This window comes from Anarhichas minor, unplaced genomic scaffold (assembly GCF_050575085.1).
Source record: "Anarhichas minor isolate MPS153535 unplaced genomic scaffold, ASM5057508v1 ptg000030l, whole genome shotgun sequence".
NCBI lineage: Eukaryota > Metazoa > Chordata > Actinopteri > Perciformes > Anarhichadidae > Anarhichas > Anarhichas minor.
The window spans coordinates 8426326-8448179 of record NW_027466476.1 but is presented as its reverse complement, the minus strand read 5'-3'; the positions used below and the strand labels follow the sequence as shown (position 1 = coordinate 8448179).

The following is a 21854-nucleotide window of genomic DNA, read 5'->3' as shown; positions in this document are numbered from 1 at the left end:
TTCTATAAATCTTATTCTGCACTGTGTATGTGGTGGGTTCTGCCACTCCCATCCAATATGCAGATATGCACAAAAACAATTATGAATGCACAGGAAATGAGGTGTGAACGGACAGGGAATAAAGCATGTCAACTGCAGATAAGGGGAGCCGCTGGCTAACATCTGTTTGAATCAGATCACACTGGATAACAAATAGGTCTGGAACCAGTCAGTGATTATTCTCCAAATAACACAGATCATAAGCTCACAGTTTAACTAGGGTGTTCATGCACAAATTAGATTTTCCTCTTCAAATGATTTTCCAGCAGAATAGATGTTGCACCCACAGCCGAGTACTTCTTTTTCAACCCATTTTAACCAAACTTAACTCTCTTTATTTGCACGTGTTAACACGCGCAAGTCCAGACTGAATTACATATAAAAGGAGAATTTTCACATTAACGCAAAATCAAAAACTTACTGGTGGTCCGGGTGGTCCACGAGGGCCACGAAATCCCTGAAAGATTGCAACATCACATTAGCCTTCTTATTATTATTTTAGAACTTGGATTTTATGGAAGACGATAAAGTAGGTAATTGATTTTGTCTAGCACTGAGCAGGCTACCGGCCCTGTGCAAAGAATAATGATTTAGCTACAGGGGTGAATAATGACTCACCCTTGGTCCTTGCAACCCCTGTAAGAAACAAAAGAAAAAGTAATCAATATTCACAAGTGGACAATCCCACAATAACAGAAAGAGTTAGAGAGCAGACCAGCTATTATTCTATCATGCCCAGTGTAATGCCGTCTTCGTGCCAATTCGATAGACTGCTTCTTTGTAGGTCTACACTCAGAAACGGCATTTCTACACACAGCAAATCCTGATTTCACACGGCAAACTCAGACATGAATGTTGGCATTTTTGGGAGTGAGCTTTGTGAAATATGCCTTTATACGAGCACTCTTAAAAAAACTCTTTAAAAAGCTTGAGATGAGATGCAGCTAACATTCATCACCCTGACAGGAATTCCAGCTCAGTGTCACTGAGTGTAAAGAACAAACAGTGGAGCACAATAGGAAATGAAAAGTGCTGAGGGCAAAGGAGGCCGAGTGGTGTGCCGTCTCCATACTAAGTATCCTATTCTGTGCTCAAAGTACAGACAAAATGATTCATCAAAACATCACCACGCACCGTCTCCCCCCGACTTCCTTTGTCACCCGTGGGTCCCTGATGGAGAGAAAAGAGACAGAGGATCACTCCATCACTGCCAAAAAAGCCGAGAGAAGTCACACAAAGCTTGGCAGATAGGATGAGATATGAGGTACATACAGGATGACCGCTGGGGCCAATGATGCCAACGGGGCCCAAAGCGCCCTCCATACCCTGGAAAGCAGAAGCATGTTCGTGACTTGACGACACATATGATGGAGTATCTTATGAAGCTACTGTTTATTTTTCATGGGAAGTATGCAGTTTGTGAGAGTTCAGTGCACTGGTGTTGGCTGAAAAACTGCACAGTTACCAAACTACCATTAATCTTCATCTTACCAACAAACCACGTGGTCCTTTTGGTCCCTGTATCCCTGCTGGGCCAATGTCTCCCAGGGGTCCCTCGAAAGACAAATATTTATAGTTTATAACCGGAGATAAGATATGCTAAGTCTAAAGGTTAAACACATATTGACTTTTCAATGACCCTCATTGACAAGAAGCAGGATTTGTTACATTGACACATTTCTCTGCGGTTAGCAAATGGCAACCACCATGTGAAACGCTAAAACAAGTGAGATGTCTTAACCTACTGTTCCTCTAATGGCCACTAGGCGGTGGCTCTCAGAAAACGCACCTATTTTCAGACTAATTGCTAATGCTAATTGCTAATGCTAATGACACTTTATTATGAAGATGTTGACGTTTGCGTCTCTGAAAGCAGTCTCAGCCTGTTACTCTGAGGAGGATGATTGTCACTTCACTCAACCCTCCTCATCACCTCCTCCAAGGTTGTCCCTTGTTCTTTGAGAGCGGTAAACCCAGAGCCCCTTCAGAAACTGTGATGCAATGCTCCTATATTAATCCACTGGCAGCCTCATACAAAAAGCGTTCTGTTAGGGCACATTATGAAAGATGTAACATTTTCATACACCACTGCAAACAGCTACCTCACTGCTTAACGACACACGCGCTACCAGTTTCAATCTACTCTAATAAAGCTGTAAAAATAAATGGTTTGCAGCACAGTGCTTTTATCATAATAGCGCCATAATAAAGTTTGATTAATGTAGTAAATCCAAGTGGAAAAGTTCTATAAGAAACTAGGGTAAACAGCTTCATCTCCCATCTAGAACAGGGTCAATATTGTTGCATTGCAGCCATTCAGCATCACTCCAGCACTTGAGATGTTTTGTTTCAGAGCCTGCACTTTTATCTGATGACTTAACTCCAATTATCCATACTCATTGCTCCTGAGTTAGAACAATTACACTAAACTCCACTGAACAACTAACACAAAGCTCGTCTGCTCAACTGTTCAACTCCCACAGTAGGAAAGTATCCAAGATCCCCCTCAGGGTTTACATTAAAGAGCGAGACTGCAGGAAAGCCTGTTCTGTTTCTTCAGCTGGCAATAATCTATACTGCAGCAGTGCTGTAAGTAAAGCAGACTTATGGTGCAGCAGATGTCATCCTGGGGCATGTTACAGTAATACAAAACAGCTTTTGTATCAATTTTTCACTGAAGACAAGGTAATGCAATGTACCTCCAGACAATTTGAAAACCTCAAACTTCACAAAAGCACTTCAACCAAAATGTGAGTTATACCCAGAAATTGCTTTTGGGTCATTCCGAGTCATATCACCATCAACAACTTTGTTCAGACTGGAGAACTAAAACTTTATAGGTCTGATTGACCTGAAGTGCATCACTTTGTTTGCGAGTGGAGCTTAACGGGTGCACATACCTTTGGTCCAAACAGACCCAACACCCCTGGAAATCCTTGGTCACCAGTAACCCCCTGATAAACAGCGAAAAGAAAGTATGATCATCTTCATTACTGAACAAGCAGAAAAAAGTTGTCGTGTAAAGGAAATTTAAGTTATTTCACAAATTAGTGCTCACTGGTTGCCCTTCAGGTCCCTGCTCTCCGTGTTGTCCTGGCAATCCCATCCCGCCAATAGAGCCTTTTTTCCCTGAAGCACCAGTTTGACCTGGAAGACCCCTCTCACCCTGGAGAACAGACACAAACACACATAAACACGTGCGCATCCTCCCACCAAGTAACCTCTAATCAGACACCAGACCGACCGGTATAAGCCGCTGGTGCAGCGACAAGCTCGTGGTCCCTCACTGGCTTCCCACCACACTTATTATTGCATTAAGTGGGGTAGCAACCCAAGTCTTATCTCAACTGGGCGGCCTTTTAAAATACTAACAAATAAAGCCTCCCTATGTTGCTCACTGTTATGCTTATGTAACTTTAATGTTACATTGGCAAGGCCATGAAAACTAAGACTATGCCAACTCGTTAATATTTGCAACACTTACTTTCTGCAGCTGTTGCTGTGAAAATGAGGTCTATAGAAATATGGTGGCATTGGAGATTAGAAAACAGTCCAAACATAAAGACGGCACGGTTGGCGCCAAGGAAGGCCACCCTGGCAGATTACAGCAGAGTTGGCACAGACTTTGCCCAACAAACTCAAGCAACTAAAATGAAGAAAAAAGTGTACAAATTGTCCACCCATCATTCCCACCTTTGGTCCAAAGGAGCCTTGACTTCCAGGAAGCCCCATCTCACCGGTTGAGCCCTGCTGCCCAGGTTTGCCAGGTAAGCCCACTTCTCCATCGTCTCCTTGCTCCCCCTTAACACCAAAGATTCAAGGAATCAAGGATCATTTATTATCATACATTGTTTAGTGAACAATGATGAGATTTTTTTTTTTCATTCCTTGGAAAGGTGAACCGCTGGCAGTGTCCTCACCTCGACTCCTTTAGTTCCATCTTTACCAGGCACTCCATCCATGCCAGACAGGCCCTCAAGTCCCTCCCTGCCCACAACTCCTCGTGGGCCAAGAGGACCCTCAGGACCCTTAGAAGAGACAATCGTAATGTCAAAGCTTGCATTGGTTTTAAATATGACAGCTCCACTGTGTGTTATGTCTGATTATAAACTGAGATGTGTATCAAACTCACTGGTGGTCCTTTGGTCCCAGATGCACCTCTCGCCCCTGATTTTCCTTTCTGACCCTGGAGTATTGAGAGTTCATGTTCCACAGTTCTTACATGGTTGCATGGCAGTAAATACAGTCCACTAATATCGCGTTAAGTAATTGAGCTTTCTAATAACAAAACCATGCCACTATCTGTCTGTCCTTACTTGGTCACCTTTGGATCCTTTCAGGCCCGGTTGTCCCTTCGGCCCAGAGTGTCCCTAAAATGATCATTGCCGTTTGATTTGAATTACACTGATTGTGTTTGGACAATATGACACAATGTCAATAAATCTTTTACATTTTAAGAGATATAAATAAGATACTTACAGGAAGCCCCGAGGCACCAGCTTCACCTCTCTTTCCATCGATGCCTATTTCACCCTAAAATAAATACGTTTCTGCGTGTCAATGTACAGAAAGCACTTGAATGTAATTGACACTTTACCTGAAGTCAATAACAACATGTCCGTTTATTAATATTTCACTTACAAAGTGTCCGCTATCACCTGGCTCTCCTCTCTCTCCTCTGTTTCCAGGAGGACCCTAGGGTTCATATGGAAACAAATGAATGAAACAATCCAGACTAACCACTAACAAATGACACAGGAAAAAACAGGTTTATGTAAGAAACTCACTCTGTCACCTTGGGGACCTGCCGGACCTTCTACCTTGCTGTCGTCTCCCTGCTCCCCCTAAACAAGCAATACAGGCGCAGACGCACGACCACAGTCAGTGGAATTTTGCCCAAAACCCAATGATTTGTGCAAAATCAATGCATGTAATACAACAAAGGAAACACATCGCCCGCTCTCTTTGTATGAATGGCAAATAATTACATGCGCTATTACCCACAATGATCCCATTTCACATAAACGGAGGCAATGTCTGTTTCGGGGGGTTTTTATGGGCTTCATTAAACAATAACCACGGATGTGTGTATGATTGTAATAGTCATGTGTGGTGCATGTGTCGTATGAAATAAATAAAAACGTGGAGCCCAACAGGCATCCAAAAGTAGGAGAATAATTAGTGATGGTCAGGGGCCAAGCACAGCTGACACTTACAGGCATTAAAGCAATTTATCGTAGCATTAGTGCTTTCAATATAACTGCGATACAGATGTGTATTTATCGGCAGCATGTTTTAGTGCCAGGGTTACCTGTCTCACTCAATTGACAATTATACATTTTGCAACGACCGGTGTGATAGCGTGATACTGATTTAATTAGAACGCAAGCATGGCCATTACTTTGTGGATATTGGCATAGAGAAAGTCACAAATATCCACATCCAGATGGCTCCTGCCCAGGGACTACAAAACAAAAAACATGCAAATTAGAGTCTCTCTAAACTGTAGTGCGGCGTGTTCCATTTTGTGCTGCTCCTGTCAAATAAACACAAATTATGTTGCTAATATCCCCCAAAATCATGAGCAGACCAGGTGCTTGGCTGATTATATACATTTGACAGCACCGAGTTAATTGGATGTGTCCTAGTTCATATCAATGATCAAATCAGGGATGACTTTAGGAATATTGCAAGGACAAGACAGACAGAGGAAGCACTAATTAGGGACACAACTGAAGAACCAATGCATCAAAATAAGTGACCGCTCAAAGACAATGACTTGCGCGACAGTTTTACATTGTTAAGTAATGCAATCATTCCAGGTCTACAGAGCTCATTAGACACAATCAAAGTGCAGACGGCGATTAGAGACAGCAAGTAAATGTGGTTAACTACCTTTTCACCTTTTGGCCCAGGAGGTCCAAGGGGGCCCTGCGGTCCCATGTGACCCTACGACAAGAAGAAGAGTTTGAGACTGTAACCTCCCAGCCTTCACTCCCAACTCACTGTGTGAAATATTGTGTCGGTAATGTGGAGAAACAGACCGAGTCGAGGTAGAGAGACGGACGGGGAGAAAACGTCTGTAAACTGATAACGCACCAATGTCATCAATCAACACTTAATCTTTTGTTGCCATGGAGAATGCAATTTGAAGATCCATCAGCCAAGTCACGGTTATATGCGTCAACAATTTGGTTATACTGTGGTTTCAACTCTGCCATGATCAATTTCTCATCACCAATCTTATCCGGAATAGATTATGCGCACATACAGATAATAACTAGTTTTATTGCGATTTACAATTATTTTTTTTTTATCTCTTTTGCACAAGAAGTAAGAAAACACATTTTGTAAAAGAATCCACTGTAAATGAAAAGCTTCCCCCATCGCCCCAGAACTGGCAAAAATAAAGTGACTTCTTCGCTGGTATGGTTAGCTAGAGGAGACGTACGTTCAGCTAGCTGCAAGCAGACACGACACTCGCTTTTTAATTTCTTTTTCTCGTATGTCCTTCAAATATTGTTTTGGTGTCTACTTTCTGCCCTCTAGTGGTCAACTTTAAGACAAAAAAATAAGGTTGTATCTCTATCCACACTGCCATTAATCAAGATAAGATGCCTTATGTTACCCTGGTTCAAACAGAATCATGAGAAATCAAAGTTAAGTCATTGGCTGAAGAAAGACGAGTGATTCGATCTGCACTTAAAAAAAAATCAAATCAGCCAAAACGGCACATCATCAGAGTAGCGGATCCCACCGAGTGTGGAGAGATGGGGAAGAACAAAACCCCACAGCAACTGAGATCCAGCCTGTGATTCATCAACACCAGGACAATACAGACACCGTATTGTCGTCGCGGGTCAATTTTATCATTCAATAATGTATGAAATATGTATCTCGATGAATCACCTTCCAAAAATCAATCCAAGCTTTTGGTTTGTGAGAGAGAAGAAGCGCTTTGGGTTTCTCAGTGAAAAATGTGGAAATGATACAAAGAAAAAAATCCCACACACACTAATTCGACCCATAAAGATTGAGTGAATACGACGAAGATGTTTCAACATGACATCTTCATCAGGTTTTGTATCTGTCAACGAGGCACTTTCTTGTTTTGGGCTTTTCATGCGGGGGTTACCCATCCGACATTACATTGTGCATACACTACTAAGTGGCACAAACATAAAAGATTTGGAAAACCTTCATATTAAGGTCATGTCCACAATGCATTATAAGCTAACTCATAAGACATTACTGTCACGGTTGGGTTTTGCTATGTGTGTGTGTGTGTGTGTGTGTGTCTCTCCTGATCATGCTCATTCTCTCCACCTGTGCCAAATCACCTGCCCCTGGCTTTTCCCTCTGCAAACCCCACTCATCTCCACTCACCTGCCGGCAATCCGCTCATCACCCGTCACATACTTATACTCCCCTGCTTGCCCTGCTCCAGTGCCGGATTATCAATTGTTCTTTTTTTCCCTCCCCGTGGACTCGTCTCATCTGCAGTGATTATTCCCTCGTGTTGACTCTCTGTCTCCCACGGTTTGTGTCTTTGCCTTTTGTGACCAAGCCCCTTTTGTGACTTTGCTTTTTATTTTTCAGTTTGGATTTTTCGCGCTCCCGGTTGGAGTAGTTTTTGTTTTCTGTTTTTGACTGCTTAAAGTGCCCAGTAAAGAGCCTTGCATTTCACCTCACCGTGTGTCCTGTGTCTAAGTCTGCGCCTGAGTCTCTGCTCCACTCCTAAACCCACATGGTGAACCGTCACAATTACAACGCATTTTAAAACGTTCATAATCATGCATGACAACTTGTGACGGCTTTTTTAAAAGTTTAAAAAGTACTATCAATGGTGGACGTAATGTATTATAAGTTAATCCTTCATAATGCGTCATGGTAGTTAAAATGCGTTAACCCACGAATCAGAGTCTTCTTTCTATCACTCTGGCACGGAGGTATAACGCATCATGAATGCTGAACTTATAACACATTAAGTCCACCACTTAAAATACTTTATAAACCCTGTAATACGTTTTCATGCATGATTAGACAGATTTATGAAAGAGTTTTATAAAGCCATATATATATATATATATATATGCTTATTATGTATTATAGACATGACATTCATATAAAGTGGTGCCATAGTTTTATATAATATATCAAATAGGCCTTTAATGTAGAGGCTTAATAATGCTGATTGTCACTGTTTTTAACATTTATGGAATAGACGGCAGATTTAAGACGTTTGTAAGGTTTGGAGCTGCAGTCGGCCCCTCACTTTTATAACCTCCCGCATTATTGCATCACTGTTCTTACCTCGTAACCTGATATGCCTGGATCTCCTTGTTGGCCCATTCTCCCTGGAGCACCCTGGGGAAATATACATATATATATATATATATAACACATTTAGCCCACATCCATCAACAAGCGAGCAAGTCCTTGAAACTATGTCTCACCACTGGCCCGATGGTTCCTCTCGCTCCCTTCTGTCCGACAAACCCCATCTCTCCGTGCTCACCAGTTGACCCGGGCTCACCCAGGTGACCTTGGTGACCCTTGCGCCCCTGGAGGGAGGCCATCAAAGAGAGAGTTTACCCCCAACAGTGATGCAGGTAGTTTGGCAAAAAACAACATTTAATACTGAAAGTCTATTTGACATGGACTGAACTGTTACTGTTTGTTTACCACTACAGCAGAGAACCGTTCAACCGCTTGTACAAGACTGCAAATTAGACAGACGTCCAAGAACGAAAGGTGGATTTAAGCTCCAAGCAAGTGAACTGACAAACCTTTTCTCCTGGTTTTCCTCTTTCACCAACACTGCCAGGTTTACCTTCCTGACCCTGGTAGAAGAATCGAAACAGGGTTGTAAGTGGACGAAAAAGAGTCTCTTCATGGGAAATGAATGAAATTTGCAGTTGTGCCGCCGAGACACTCACCCTGACACCGACCAATCCGGGAGGCCCAGAGGGTCCTTCCTTTCCTTGCAGACCGATTTCACCCCTGTCTCCTTCAGTGCCTTCTTGACCAGCATCCCCTTTGTCACCCTGAGAAGAGCAGCAGTCCATTGAATAGAGTGATAGACAATTGAGTTACCCTAACCAGGATTTTGGCCTGTTCAGAGTGGAAAAAAGAGTGATATCCAATAAATATATGACATATATCAATGAAAGCTCTGTGTGTGCTTACAGGTTTTCATGTTATTCCAGATTGCCGAGTGCAGTCTGTAGCGTATAGAGCTTTGAGTCTACCAATCTGAGCAGCAGCAGGTTATGAATAAAATCTTAAACTGTATGCAGTATTCTCACGCCACAAAGATGTGACGCAAGGATGGGTGGAGATCTGAGCTCCACATCTGGCTTTACATAAAACTCTTGATGCAGCATTCTGAACTAGCTCTGGTTTGTACACTGACGGGTTTGGCATGTAAACAGAGAGTTACGGTAGTAACATGGCTGATTTATTAGTGAGACACAACTGCTGTCATTTTGAAAGATTTTCAAGAGTTTGACATGATGTACAAGGTGCATCACTTGGCACATTAATCCGAACTGACCATGAGGACTTCAGTTTTGTTGCAATTTCACTGTGAAGATTGTTGGCCAACCAACCATTCATAGCGGACAAGCTGTTTTGTAGACAGCTGTCCAACCGACTGGAGGAAGATTTCACATATTTCCAAGAGGAAATATGTGATATAGAAAAACTGGAGAAGCAGATTGATAATTCTATACAGAAACTGAGAAACACCCGTCGGGGAGACAAAATGAAAACCAAAGAATTGTGGTCCCACTGACTGAATGTTCTAGTGAACAGCATGAAGTTTACGAGGCACTGACAAACCTGTAGTTCGATTTTCTGTTAAGACGTGGTTTTAGTTTTGACTTAACATTTAATTCTCTGTAGCTTCTGCTGTACTTCCAAGTCCTGTATCCAAAAACTCTTTGCTTCCACTTCATTTCTTAGACTCTTTATTCAACCTAGCCAACCCAAAGGAGATGTATTAAGAAACAAAAGTGGGTTATGTCAAATGTTAGGTCAAATGTATCTCTGATATTGCAGATGTACAATCCAACAGGCTTTTGCTATATGGGACTCAATCTCTAGAATTTGGAATTGAATTTGCTTCAGACTGCTGGAGGGAGGCAAAATAATGTTTGAATCCTCTAATTATTTGCTGAATTTCAGTTTTTAAATTTGCCTAACTAATAAGACAATGAACCATGACATTCCTCTTGGGCTGCCATTTTCCATCCAGAAGCTGCACTCTGGCCAAGAAGCCCTCAAAGTATAGTTTACCCTCCTGACTAACAGAAAACGTCCGACACTCAGTTTGAGTCTATTCTAATCCTCAGTGTCCTCTGTGCTCACATTTTACCGCCTTCTCCAAGCCAAACACTGTTTGTGGGTCTGTCAGCTATACTTCCAGCAGTGTGGCTCTGCTGAATAGGCAGGCTTTTTGTACTTTCCATCTTTCTTTTTTTTCTGTCACAATACTTGCCAGACTTTAGAGCTCCTAAAATAGCCCCGCTATCTGTTTTCACTAAGCGTCAACACAATGCAGCTCCAACTGTACAAAAGCCAATACCTCACAAACAATGGTCGACTTGCCCTAATTACAATAAGCTGCTCCAGTAGACTGGAGAGTTCCCTGGGTTCACAGACATAGGAATCAGGAAAGAATTAATCTGTGTTGAAGTTATTGACAGAAATTTGACAACCGGCCGAAGTCGTGAAGCATCGTATTTTATTCCTTTACTGTGTCCCTAGACAGTGAAAAGCACTTGGCTTTTTAAAGGGACGGATAAATCAAATTATAAGTCACAGCATGTCTTTTATTTTTGAACTTGCCTTGGCTCCATCGGGTCCACTTAGTCCAGCCTCCCCATCGATGCCTGGCTCACCCTGACGGACAAATCATAAAATATATTATGGTCGCAATAATATTTTTATGTGTTACAAGGACAGTGATCACAGGAAGCAGACACAGATGGCCAAACATTGGCAAAACTGTATTAGAGTACATAAATTGGTACATTTTGAAAAACAAAATGTACCAATTTGTTTGCTCTTTGTTACAACAACAAATGTCTTCTTTTAAATATTTTTAAGGGTTCTTCAAAAATAAACTCTTTCACTCATAATTTTACAGAAAGAAAAAGTGTGTTCCTTACTCTCTGGCCAATCAAACCCTGCTCCCCGATGTTGCCAGGTAGACCGATGTCGCCCTGTCAGCAGAAGAAGCATGATGGTTATGACATTGGTGATGTTTTGTATCTCTTGATGTACAAGCTTTGCGTCCACCATTTTTTTCAGCACATTTTGAGTACAGAAAAAACAAACTGCTAAACAAGTAGAATAGTTTCACAAACCTCCATGAAATTTCAATAGGAAATTTAGCTTAGTCAGTAGTTACTTAACCCTCTCCTTGTGCTTTCCCTACTTCCCTAGTAACCATTAAGCCTGATAATAATTTCTGTACAAAATAAAATTCATGTGCATTATTTTTTCTCTCTCAAATGCATCATCTGGCTTTCTGGATAGAGGCACTGATATGTTTGCATAGAACGGGAGGTGCTCCCTCCTCATCTTCACCTGCTCTCCCAGTTCACCAGGCAGTCCTCTCTCTCCGGCCCTCCCCAGCGGCCCCTGTCAAAAACAGCGACAGCCTTTAGTATTCGCTGCCTTCGTAAAAGTCAATGGCTTTCTTGCACCAGCAGCAGCGGGATCAAGCTCACCCATGGCCCCATCGCCCCCAGTGGCCCAATCGTTCCTGATGGCCCTGCTGGTCCCTGCGGCGACAAAGCAGAGGCACCAATAAAAAGGTTAAGAGTGCTTTCTAATCTTGGACGAATGCCTCTGAAAGTGACGGTGAAGGAAGAAAAATGCGAAAAGAAATAAGAACCAGGAAGAAAGTGCGTATTTGGAGAGATAAGTTAATCTGCGGGGCTAACAGCCTTCAAAACACTGAGCCAAAGCTTCTGTAAGTGATGGGAACAGGCCTGCTGTTACAGAGACACATTCAGGCTACAATAAAGCTGCCTCTCCAGGACGGGGGGTGGTGTAAATCAAATAGTCTCGGACTCTCTACTTCTCTGCTTGTGTCTGTGAGACTTGGGCAGAATGAGAGAAAGTCGATTAGGTTGTTCAGGGCTTTTTGGAGCAGGATATGGGTTTCATGAAGCAGTGAATAAAAAAGTGTCAAAGTTGAAATTCTGAGTTTATATGCAATGGGAAGGAAGAAGAGTTCACAGTGCGTGCCGGAGAGCCACATGCCATAGTAGATTATAAAATGTCATAGTATAGAATTACATTAAAGAAAATCCTAAAAGAATGTTATAAAAAGAGTCATAGTAGACAAGAGTATGACATGTCAGAAAGAATTCATAGTATAGTATACCATAAAAACACAAGTTTATAGTCCATATAAATGAAATCCCAACACTGTTGTAAAAAATGTCATGACATAGTATGCCATGAAAAATGTCATAAAAAATGTTAGAAAATAAGTCAGAGTAGAACACCATAAAAAAGCATCATAAAAAATGTCAAAGTATAGTATGCCATTAAAAAACTGAAATAGAAAGTCATCATGTCATATAAGTCATAAAAGAGTCACAGTATAGTATTTCATGGTATGCTTTATGCTAAATGTCATAGTATCGTATGCCATAGAAAATTGCATAAAAGGTCATAGTATGATTCTCAAATATGGAAACAAAATGTATGTAATAAACTCACTGGCTCTCCTGCAATTCCTTTGGCCCCTGGAGGTCCAGAGGGTCCTTGAACACCCTGAAAAGAGTTCCAGGGTTCATAATACAGACACTATTGGTATTCACAAACATGATGAAATGCTACAACACCCACAAGAGTCAAAGTGTGACACACAGGGCCTCACGTATCCACCACTGTTCCCCAAAATGAGTCCACCCCAAAAATCAAGACTGACCTAAAAGAGACCTCTGATAGCCTCAAACACTTACTGGGAATCCCTTTGGCCCGGCTTCACCTGGCTCGCCAAGCTTGCCCTGCAGCACAACGACACAAAGGGGAAAATAAGTTCTACATGTCAAACTAATGGAGGGTTAAAGAGGCATGGGCAGCAGGCTTAGTTCACTGTCTTGTCTCCTCCTTTACATAATAACCAGGTCATGAATGTTTGGCACGCTTGCTTGACAAAGGACTTTAATTGATCATTGGTGAGAAGTAAAGAAATACATTTATTAATAACTAATTATTAATTGACTACATTTGTCTGGCACCCATAGTATAGATAAATGATACTTGATTATCAAAATAGTTAATCTGTCATCTGAATCATCATTTTTTGCAATTATTAAATATCTCTAGGGGCCAATTAGCCATTTGGGAATGCACCAAATTGTGACCGTACCAACAAGAAATAATTGGAAGGTATAGACAACAGCAGTCAAACCAGATGGAGAAATGAATGACGACATGCCATATCTTACATGATCATATACTATATGTGCCATTAAGCGTGCTGTATGACTGCTTCACTGTGTATGCTTTAATGAGATGGTCATTGTACTGTTCACTAGCACTAAAGCACCACACTCCTTATTCCTTGAGGACTTCAAAAGGTCAAATATAATGAGGATTGTGCTAATACTGCTAATGATGCTATTACTGTTATGAGGGGAAAGCAAAAAAAAAAAGAACAATTTCTCTCACCATGTCCCCGGGGAGGCCCAATTTTCCTGGTGGACCATCAGGGCCCTGCAAAGAAAACATGCAACTCAGTAAACTGAGCTCTCTGAAATCCCCCAGAGTTAAAATGTTCCCGACTGCCAAGCACTACCACCACCATCAATATTTTAGTCCTCTTTGATTTAAGGTTCCATTGTTAGACTCGCAGCTTACAAAGAGCGTCCTCTAAAGAATCTTTAGATGTTAAAAATAGTTAATAATTACAGTCTGCTGAACAAAGCTGCTTGTAAAAGTTCTCCTGATTGTTTTTCTCTCGCTGTTACAGAAAGAAGTGCCACTGTGTTTACCCTAGCTTGCCGTGGGACAGACTTGATGTGTGCAATTAGAGAGTTGAAGGCCAGACATTTCTCTAAGGCAGACATGTAACATTATCAATAAAGAGCCACAAACTGGAACACAATCCGAGACCCTGAGAGAAAGTTTATCAATCGTTGTCAACTTCCACTTTCTGACCACGTGCTCACCTTTACTCCTGTGGACCCTTTCTCCCCCACTGGCCCATCAGGACCTCTCGGACCCTTTAGAAAGAACATAAATTCGTCATTGATGAATAGCTTGGGAAAATGTGCCCTTTAAGAGACCTCAGGCAGACGTTGTTTAACATATTAAGTCAATGAATTAGGGCACTTAATCTCCATTTTTGTCATCCCTATCTAGTGGAGCCTGGGAGGCAGCGTTCTTTGTTTCCTGTGGTTGAGGCCATATCGCAGCCACTCTGTCAAAAGTTGTGGCTATTTTGCAAATACTTGGCATGTGCGAATTAGCTCCGATTCACAGTCCAATCCGCACTGTGTGGACTTTGTCCCCATCTTTCCACCGCCACACACGCAGTGGCCCCGCCTGCACACTGGGCTTATTGTAAAGACGCCTTGGGAAAAGGTCACAAATCCTGCAGCTGATTCATCGTTGCCTATAAAACCGGACCAAACTATTCGCTGTCAGGAAACATTAGAGGACTCTGACTGTGTCTTTTTCTGTCTGTTCATGTAAGCATCTGTATATATAATAATGATCCAAACCAGAACAAGAGCAGAATGCAGCTCACACCTATTTAAGGCCTTGATCATTTCACCGCTGCTTGCTAATAACAGACAAAATAATTAAAGACCTTTGTTGAGAATATGAATCAATTTGAATAAGCAGTGTGAGCATCGAAAGTATTTTGAATCATTACATGAATAAAGCTGACCTTGTCATGTCCTTTTCTGCCTGTTAATTTTCAATCACTGTTGTTTGAGAAAGTCAAATTGTATTCACTGAGAAACTAATTCCAGTCAATTTAATATTGAGCGACATTTGAACATAACAGTGGATAACTTTACTTTTTTAGGGCAATTTAAATAAGCACTAATCAAGACCTGCCTTTGTGGTACTGGGCGAGTGATCTGTCTTATTTCAAGTTATTGTCACTTAAAAAAAACATAATGTTTTCGAGGGGAAAACAATTGACTATGTGACTTAATAAGATGTTTTATAGTGCAGACATGTACCATCTATTTCAGCCTCTATAATCAGTTTTTCTGATTAATTCAACACCAGCAAGCATCTTATGGGGAAACTCACTCGCTTCCCCCCCATGCGTTCTTTTTGCTCTTTAAAGTCCACTAGTTTGAGGGCTTTTTTTTACCTGAAGAGTACAATGAAAGCCTGACAAAATGATGGAAATGACTTGTTTACATATCAGAGATATGCATCACAGTTAAATTCAGTGGACTCAGTTTGAATGGGGGCTCGGCAGATTCAGTGTGACAAAACGCTCTCGAGGAAAAATTAAAAAAACTTCACAAGATATGAGAGAAAACAAGAAGTAAAGTAACAGGATTGGATACATCCTCCAAATAGCTACTGTTCTTGAGTCCTCTGTATTCCTCAAAGAAGCGAGACAATATGTGCGGCACAATAAATGAATCAAATAAAACCACATTTTTAATATGTGTGTCCTGAAGAATAACGCTACTATCTACTTTTTTGGGAGGCAATATCGCAATTATTATTACAAAACTTTGAGCACAGGAAAAGGTTGTTACTGGTTTTTTCCCCACTCCTTGTTGACAGAGAATTACTTCAGACAATGTAAGGAGTAGATTTGGAGTTTCTAATTCTATTTTCCAAAGCCTTGATGTAATGTTCAGCTATTATAGTCTTAAATATGACGCTTGTGACTGCTTGTGATATCAGGGGAGCCGTGTAAAACCAATCGGGGTGAAATGCCTTAATTATACCACTTATTTATGTTAGATCAATTATTCATTCAGTCCAATGATCCCGCTGTGCAACCATGAGCCATTTTTTCCAAATTACAAAACTCAATTATGGAAAAGCCAGCGAACACTTGAATCATCCTGAGCTGGCACACACACACACACACACACACACACACACACACACACACACACACACACACACACAGTAACACACACACAGTAACACACACACATTTCCATGTACAGAAAATCCAGGGTGTTTAGTTTGGACAAGCCTCACTTCGAATGTTAGAATTTACCAACACATTCAAGTTGTTATGACTATGTACAGATATTTTGTACTTTTTTTATTTATTATTATTATTTCTTATTGTTATTTTTAAGGTCTTTTTTTATTCTTTGGGGAAGGTTGCTAAGCAATCCTCGCTTTGGTGTTTTTGCTCTGCACTTCAAAGAGATGTAATTATCTGATGGTTGCATTTTATTTCATTATTTATCTATAATAAGTTCAGGGCTTCTCTGTTTTGTGCTCATTCATGGTCTCTTCATTCAAGGGGCCCATCACTTCTTATGTTGCCTACTGGAAAGTTACACAGTTCTTCTTCTTACATTTATTGCAAATAAACTAAAAATACAAATCTGGGGTAAGACATACCAGCAAATGCTCACAATGACAATGCTGTCATGCTGATGTTTAGCAGGAATAACGTCTATCATGTCCCACATCTTTTAGTTTAGCAGTGTTAGCATGCTAACATTTGCTAATTATCACTAAACCAAGTGTGAGCTGAGGCTGGGGACCAAAATGTCATGGCGATCCATCAGAGAGCTGTAGACATATTTCAGTGAATTTCAGTCCCTAAAGCCATGATGCCGAGTCCATGAATCGGGTGTAGATTGTATTGTTGTGTCATATTGGTTGGTAACAGACAACAGTACGTAATCACCGAATGGTTATATAAAGTTTTAACACAGATTTAAGTAGCTTACCGTCCTGCCTTTGGGTCCTCTGATGCCGATGTATCCAAGTGAACCAGGAGGCCCCTGAATGTGTGTGAAAAAATGTTCTTTGAGTTAAAACTGGAGCAAACTTTACAAACTAAGATACAAGGCAAAGTTGTCTCAGTTTCATTCTCATCTTCATTAACTTTCTACACAACCTATTTTAACAGCATTCAGCAGTTTAGTTCTTTAATATAATGTTGACTATGATAGGCTGCTTTTTAAGTGACTTTATAGAGGTCAGACTGATGTAGTCATTCAATAAGGGATTTTTGTTAAAGAGTAATTAACACCAGCTGAATATCTTATTTTTGCTGAACTCCAGTGGTTTAACTTCTCACTTTGCTGCAGTGATGTAGATGTGTACTTCAGGGCGGTGTCAGTACACCGTGACATCACTGTTGGATGTCAGAAGGGCAGCGCAGTACATTTGAAACGTAATGTTGTGAAATGAAACAAAACAACTTCAGGTTCAGGCAACAAATCTACTAGATTCAGGAAGAGATTGTGGTTTGGGTTAACATAAGTAATTTTGTTACGTAGTTTCAAAGTGTTAGTTTAGAACATGGGTTGCGTAACAAAAGTCTGTTCGTGTGTCTTTCAACCAGAGAGTGAAACACTGCTTTTCATCCTGGCGTTGAGTAACAGAAAAGAACCAGATACTCTGGACCACACAACCGGCCAGTGTGGTCTCTGCTTTAAATTCAGTGCACATGAAGCTCTGACAATGATAGCAGTAACTTACTGGGATCCCTTGCAGTCCAGGTGGTCCAGTCTCCCCAGGTATTCCAGTGTGACCCTGATGGATGCAACATTAGTCGAATGATATCTACTGCCTATGATTCATCAAATACAATCTTAAATTAGCTCTCATATTTCTGACTAAACTGGATGGCCTTATATTATCTGCCTTTTAGATGATTGATGTTTAGTAACTTTAATCTGTCTCTCCGAACATATCGCACCCCCATCCCTTACGTCTGTCAAATTGAGTTCCCCCTGGTAGGAGAGACGGGGTCCAGACTTACTCCTTACCATCGGCCCCGTTTCACCTGGCAGCCCTGGGCCACCTGTTTTGCCTCGATCCCCCTGGAGAGCCAAAAGCCACAATTAGGGGAACATTTATTAACTGTCGATGGATTAAATGATTAAGCGTCCGGTCTACAAAATATGAAATCACAAAAATGAAGTGATGCCTTCAATTTGCTGTTCCAAATTCTGACCAACAGTCCAACATTATTTAATTTACAATCACATAATACAGAAAAAAAAGCAGCAAATCTGCACGTCTGCGAGGCTGGAACCAGACGGCATTGATTCTAAAATAATGTGTAATTGACTTCTTGTTTCAGCACTAATCACATGCTACATCAACAGAGAGCAATTTAACAGATTTGAAATCAAAGTTGGACAAGAACAATTTGCGATACCAGCCAAGTGTGACAAATTGAGAAAGCGCTAACCTTTTCTCCTCCGACACCAGTCTCTCCAACAGGCCCGACAAAACCAGGCAGTCCCTGCAGGACAGAAAATGTGCTGTCTTAGCCGTCTCTTATTTCTATTGAAGTTCTATTTCTCATAATGGGCAGCACAGCTTTGGGACTCCAACATAACAGACACACAGTGAGCATCAAACAGAAATATCAGCAGAAAGAGGAGAGAGAAGCCTTTACCCTCTCGCCAACTTTTCCAACCTCGCCAGTTATCCCGGTCTCGCCCTACAGCAAAGCAGCCAATTAGCATATCACAAACTTAGTCATGCCTTTTCGTTTTTTGAGTTCAAATCAGTCGAAATGTGCTTGGAGGACCGTTCCCCTGTGGTAACGGAGAATTAACATCTAATTTACACATATTCGGATGATACATTATCATAAATGAAAGCCGCGGCGAGAATGTTCAGTTAAGGATGACAGTAGTTCGGCGGTGGATGTGTGAATATTGGGTCTGACCTTGAGTCCATCTGGGCCTGTCAGTCCAGGGAATCCCTGCCTCGCAGGCCTGCCCTGAGCAGAAAGCAAAAATGACAGAGAAGTGTACTGCAGCTCCACACTAAACAATAAACTCTCTATGTCTCCTGTAAAAGGTGCAGTCTGCCGTCCCTCTCGAGGCCGGCGGCACAAAAACAAAACCAACTGTTGATGCCAAAGCAAAAGCATGCCTCGAAGAAACTTAATGATCCATTAAACAGAGAGCCGTTTGCAGCATCAAAGGCTTCTTATTACTCACTGAAGGCATCGTGTTTGTTTTCGGTAATCGCTTGTGGATTCAACTTTTGGGAGAGGGCCGAATGGAATCAAGCATTGGAAAAAGATAGGACTTTATTGGAAGAGTCTTCTCTATTGTTTAGCCTGGGATGACTCCAAACCAGCACTAGACACAAAGATAGTCACTGTGGATTCTATTCATACGGAAAGGTTCAAAGGCATTCTTCTTCGATGGTGTAAAATCCCAAATCTGTCTTGCACTGCTTCTTCTAGATTGTTAAGATGCTATTAATCGAGAATATAAATCTGTGTATGGTGGAGATATTTGAAAAGCAAACAACAAAAAGGACGATTTGAGATTTTTTTACTTTAATTACACATTTGAACTCCTGAGTAGATACCAATATAATGAATTATTGTGTGGATTTAGGTAAAAAATCCATCATCTTTTACAAGTAAATGTGACAAACAAACTATACATGTTTGTTTGGGGTTCTTTTTATGATAGTAAAGATCACAGCAATTTGCTGACCAATATAATTATACAGCGTCCAAAAGAAAGTCTTTCAAAACAGCTTCAGAACAATAGAGACATCAGTCAGCCAAAGGACTTCCTGTCCATGACAGGTCCTAGTTTCTCCTCCAAAGCTAAATTTAGGCAGAGACACGTGGTGCACTTGTTGAGGTTTTGTGTGTGCATCCTAAAAGATAACTGTTATTGTATTTTATAACTGGTCTCAAGCCGCAGGGCTTATCCAATCAGCACTCACCTCGAGTCCAGCGGGTCCAGCGGGCCCGACCGATCCCTCGTCACCCTGATAAAGGAATTGTCACCAAAAGGTCAGGGAGAGAGAAAAAAAAAAAGCTTTCTATGTTTTATTCATTTTCAAAATATGTTAAGTCAACCTCACCTGAAGACCAAGCGTTCCTCTTAGACCTGGCAAACCTCTTGTCCCTTGCTTCCCCTGTGGATGAAACACTGAGAGTGAACTTCCACTTCATTTCTACTCACTGACAATTCACATCCAAATCGTTAATGTCGCTCTGCTAACCGTGGGTCCTTCGGGGCCATTTTGTCCTGGCGGGCCGATGTCACCCGGAAAACCCTGTGAAATAAGCTTCATCACCATACAGTAGCACACCACATTTTGTCAACAACAACATACATATAATGCACCTAGTCAAAACATAATACGAAATACCTCTGGGCCAGGAGGGCCTGGTGAACCATCAGGGCCCTTTTCACCAGGTTCGCCCTAAGAAATGTCACAAATGATCTCACTGTTATCATCCAGATCACACACCTCAAAGTAACTTGAACAAAATTGACAATACCATGGCTGAAGTAAGACTCTGATAGCAGGAAAGAGTATGGCCGGGGAGAGAGCGGGTACTACATGCTCGAATCTCAAATCAGATCAGGGAGCACTCAAAATATTAAGGACACTTCACAACGCACACGTGCCAATGTTGGTGATTAGTCTTCAGGCTAAAGCAGCATATGCACTGGGAATTTGCCACTCTTTGCTGGGATGTTCATGCTACACTCTTTGCTGGGATGTTCATGCTATTCATGGAATAACATACATTTCTTAGAACCAAAGTTATCTTGCATGCATGAGTGCCTGAAGTTTGTTTTGGTATACATTTGAAGATTTCAATTTTTTTTTGGAGTGCATCATACTAAATTCTTATCAGCTAAAGAGAAAAGGTAGAGATAGCCTCCACGACAACATTCTAGAGGAGCCGTCTACCACTGTGTGCTCCATTGGATAGACAGTACACTTAATGAATGAAAAGAATGAAAAGAAATTGCTTAAGATAAATATTATCTCTATATGAAGGAAAACTTTACAATGTAGAGATTAACATCCCAACTCTGCACTAAGCTCTTTTTTAGGTGTTGCATACATGTAGAGTTTCTTATATCGTATAACAATGCGTGGGATGTACCTGCATGCTTGAATGGGATTTCCATGCCAGAATCTAGTTTTTCAAATATATTTTGTTTTGGTAGTTTGAATGCGGGATAAAAAATACCTGTAGTCCAGGTTTTCCAGAAGGACCCGGCAACCCAAGGGAGCCGCGCATACCCTGCAAAACAAAAGCCAGCTCAGAATAAACAAGTCAAGACAACAAGTGGGTCTAAAGTAGAAGTAAAAAAATCATCCACATGAACATGCTGCTCAGATAAAGAAACACACCAACTTTCTATAATAGGATTAAAAGGAAATGCACTTATAGCGTTTTTTGTAGCAGAAGAAGTTTCCATTTGTTAACCCATGCACACAAACATCTGAGCAATCTGGACATCAGGGTGTTGCTAAAGGACACTTTGACATGCAGATAGGAGAAGCCAAGCATTGCACACTAATCCTATTATTCATGGGCGACCCACTGCACCACCTGAGCACATACAAACATAGACTCACCTTGTCCCCTTGGAATCCACACTCCCCTGGCTCCCCTGCTAAGCCATCATCCCCCTGAGAAAACACAAAAGAATATAAAACAAATCCAAATGTTAGCAAAGAGATTATTCAGTAAGCATGCACCACACGAGCGCTGGGTTTACACAAGCCGTGCATAGGTTTGTGTTATCGGTTAGCTTTCTCAGGACTCCAAAATAAGGTTTTGTGATTTGTCACCTCTAGGATTATTGTATATTGTA

General features: G+C 41.3%; 1 protein-coding gene across 1 annotated transcript in view; it reads right to left on the bottom strand.

Annotated features, from left to right (window-relative positions):
- Positions 1–21854, bottom strand: part of col27a1b (collagen, type XXVII, alpha 1b) — a 58253-nt gene that overhangs the window by 2242 nt on the left and 34157 nt on the right. Inside the window, exons 17-48 of the mRNA XM_076105015.1 lie at positions 21616–21669; positions 21224–21277; positions 20386–20439; positions 20236–20289; positions 19954–19998; positions 14238–14291; positions 13738–13782; positions 13026–13070; positions 12781–12834; positions 11778–11831; positions 11635–11688; positions 11214–11267; positions 10891–10944; positions 8979–9086; positions 8829–8882; positions 8496–8603; positions 8353–8406; positions 5935–5988; positions 4827–4883; positions 4681–4734; positions 4519–4572; positions 4356–4409; positions 4172–4225; positions 3960–4067; positions 3733–3840; positions 3098–3205; positions 2940–2993; positions 1531–1593; positions 1312–1365; positions 1174–1209; positions 658–675; positions 461–496 (exon numbers count right to left, since the gene is read on the bottom strand). Of these exons, the coding sequence (XP_075961130.1) occupies positions 461–496; positions 658–675; positions 1174–1209; positions 1312–1365; positions 1531–1593; positions 2940–2993; positions 3098–3205; positions 3733–3840; positions 3960–4067; positions 4172–4225; positions 4356–4409; positions 4519–4572; positions 4681–4734; positions 4827–4883; positions 5935–5988; positions 8353–8406; positions 8496–8603; positions 8829–8882; positions 8979–9086; positions 10891–10944; positions 11214–11267; positions 11635–11688; positions 11778–11831; positions 12781–12834; positions 13026–13070; positions 13738–13782; positions 14238–14291; positions 19954–19998; positions 20236–20289; positions 20386–20439; positions 21224–21277; positions 21616–21669 (1911 nt within the window). The remainder of the gene's footprint in view (positions 1–460; positions 497–657; positions 676–1173; positions 1210–1311; positions 1366–1530; positions 1594–2939; positions 2994–3097; positions 3206–3732; positions 3841–3959; positions 4068–4171; positions 4226–4355; positions 4410–4518; positions 4573–4680; positions 4735–4826; positions 4884–5934; positions 5989–8352; positions 8407–8495; positions 8604–8828; positions 8883–8978; positions 9087–10890; positions 10945–11213; positions 11268–11634; positions 11689–11777; positions 11832–12780; positions 12835–13025; positions 13071–13737; positions 13783–14237; positions 14292–19953; positions 19999–20235; positions 20290–20385; positions 20440–21223; positions 21278–21615; positions 21670–21854) is intronic.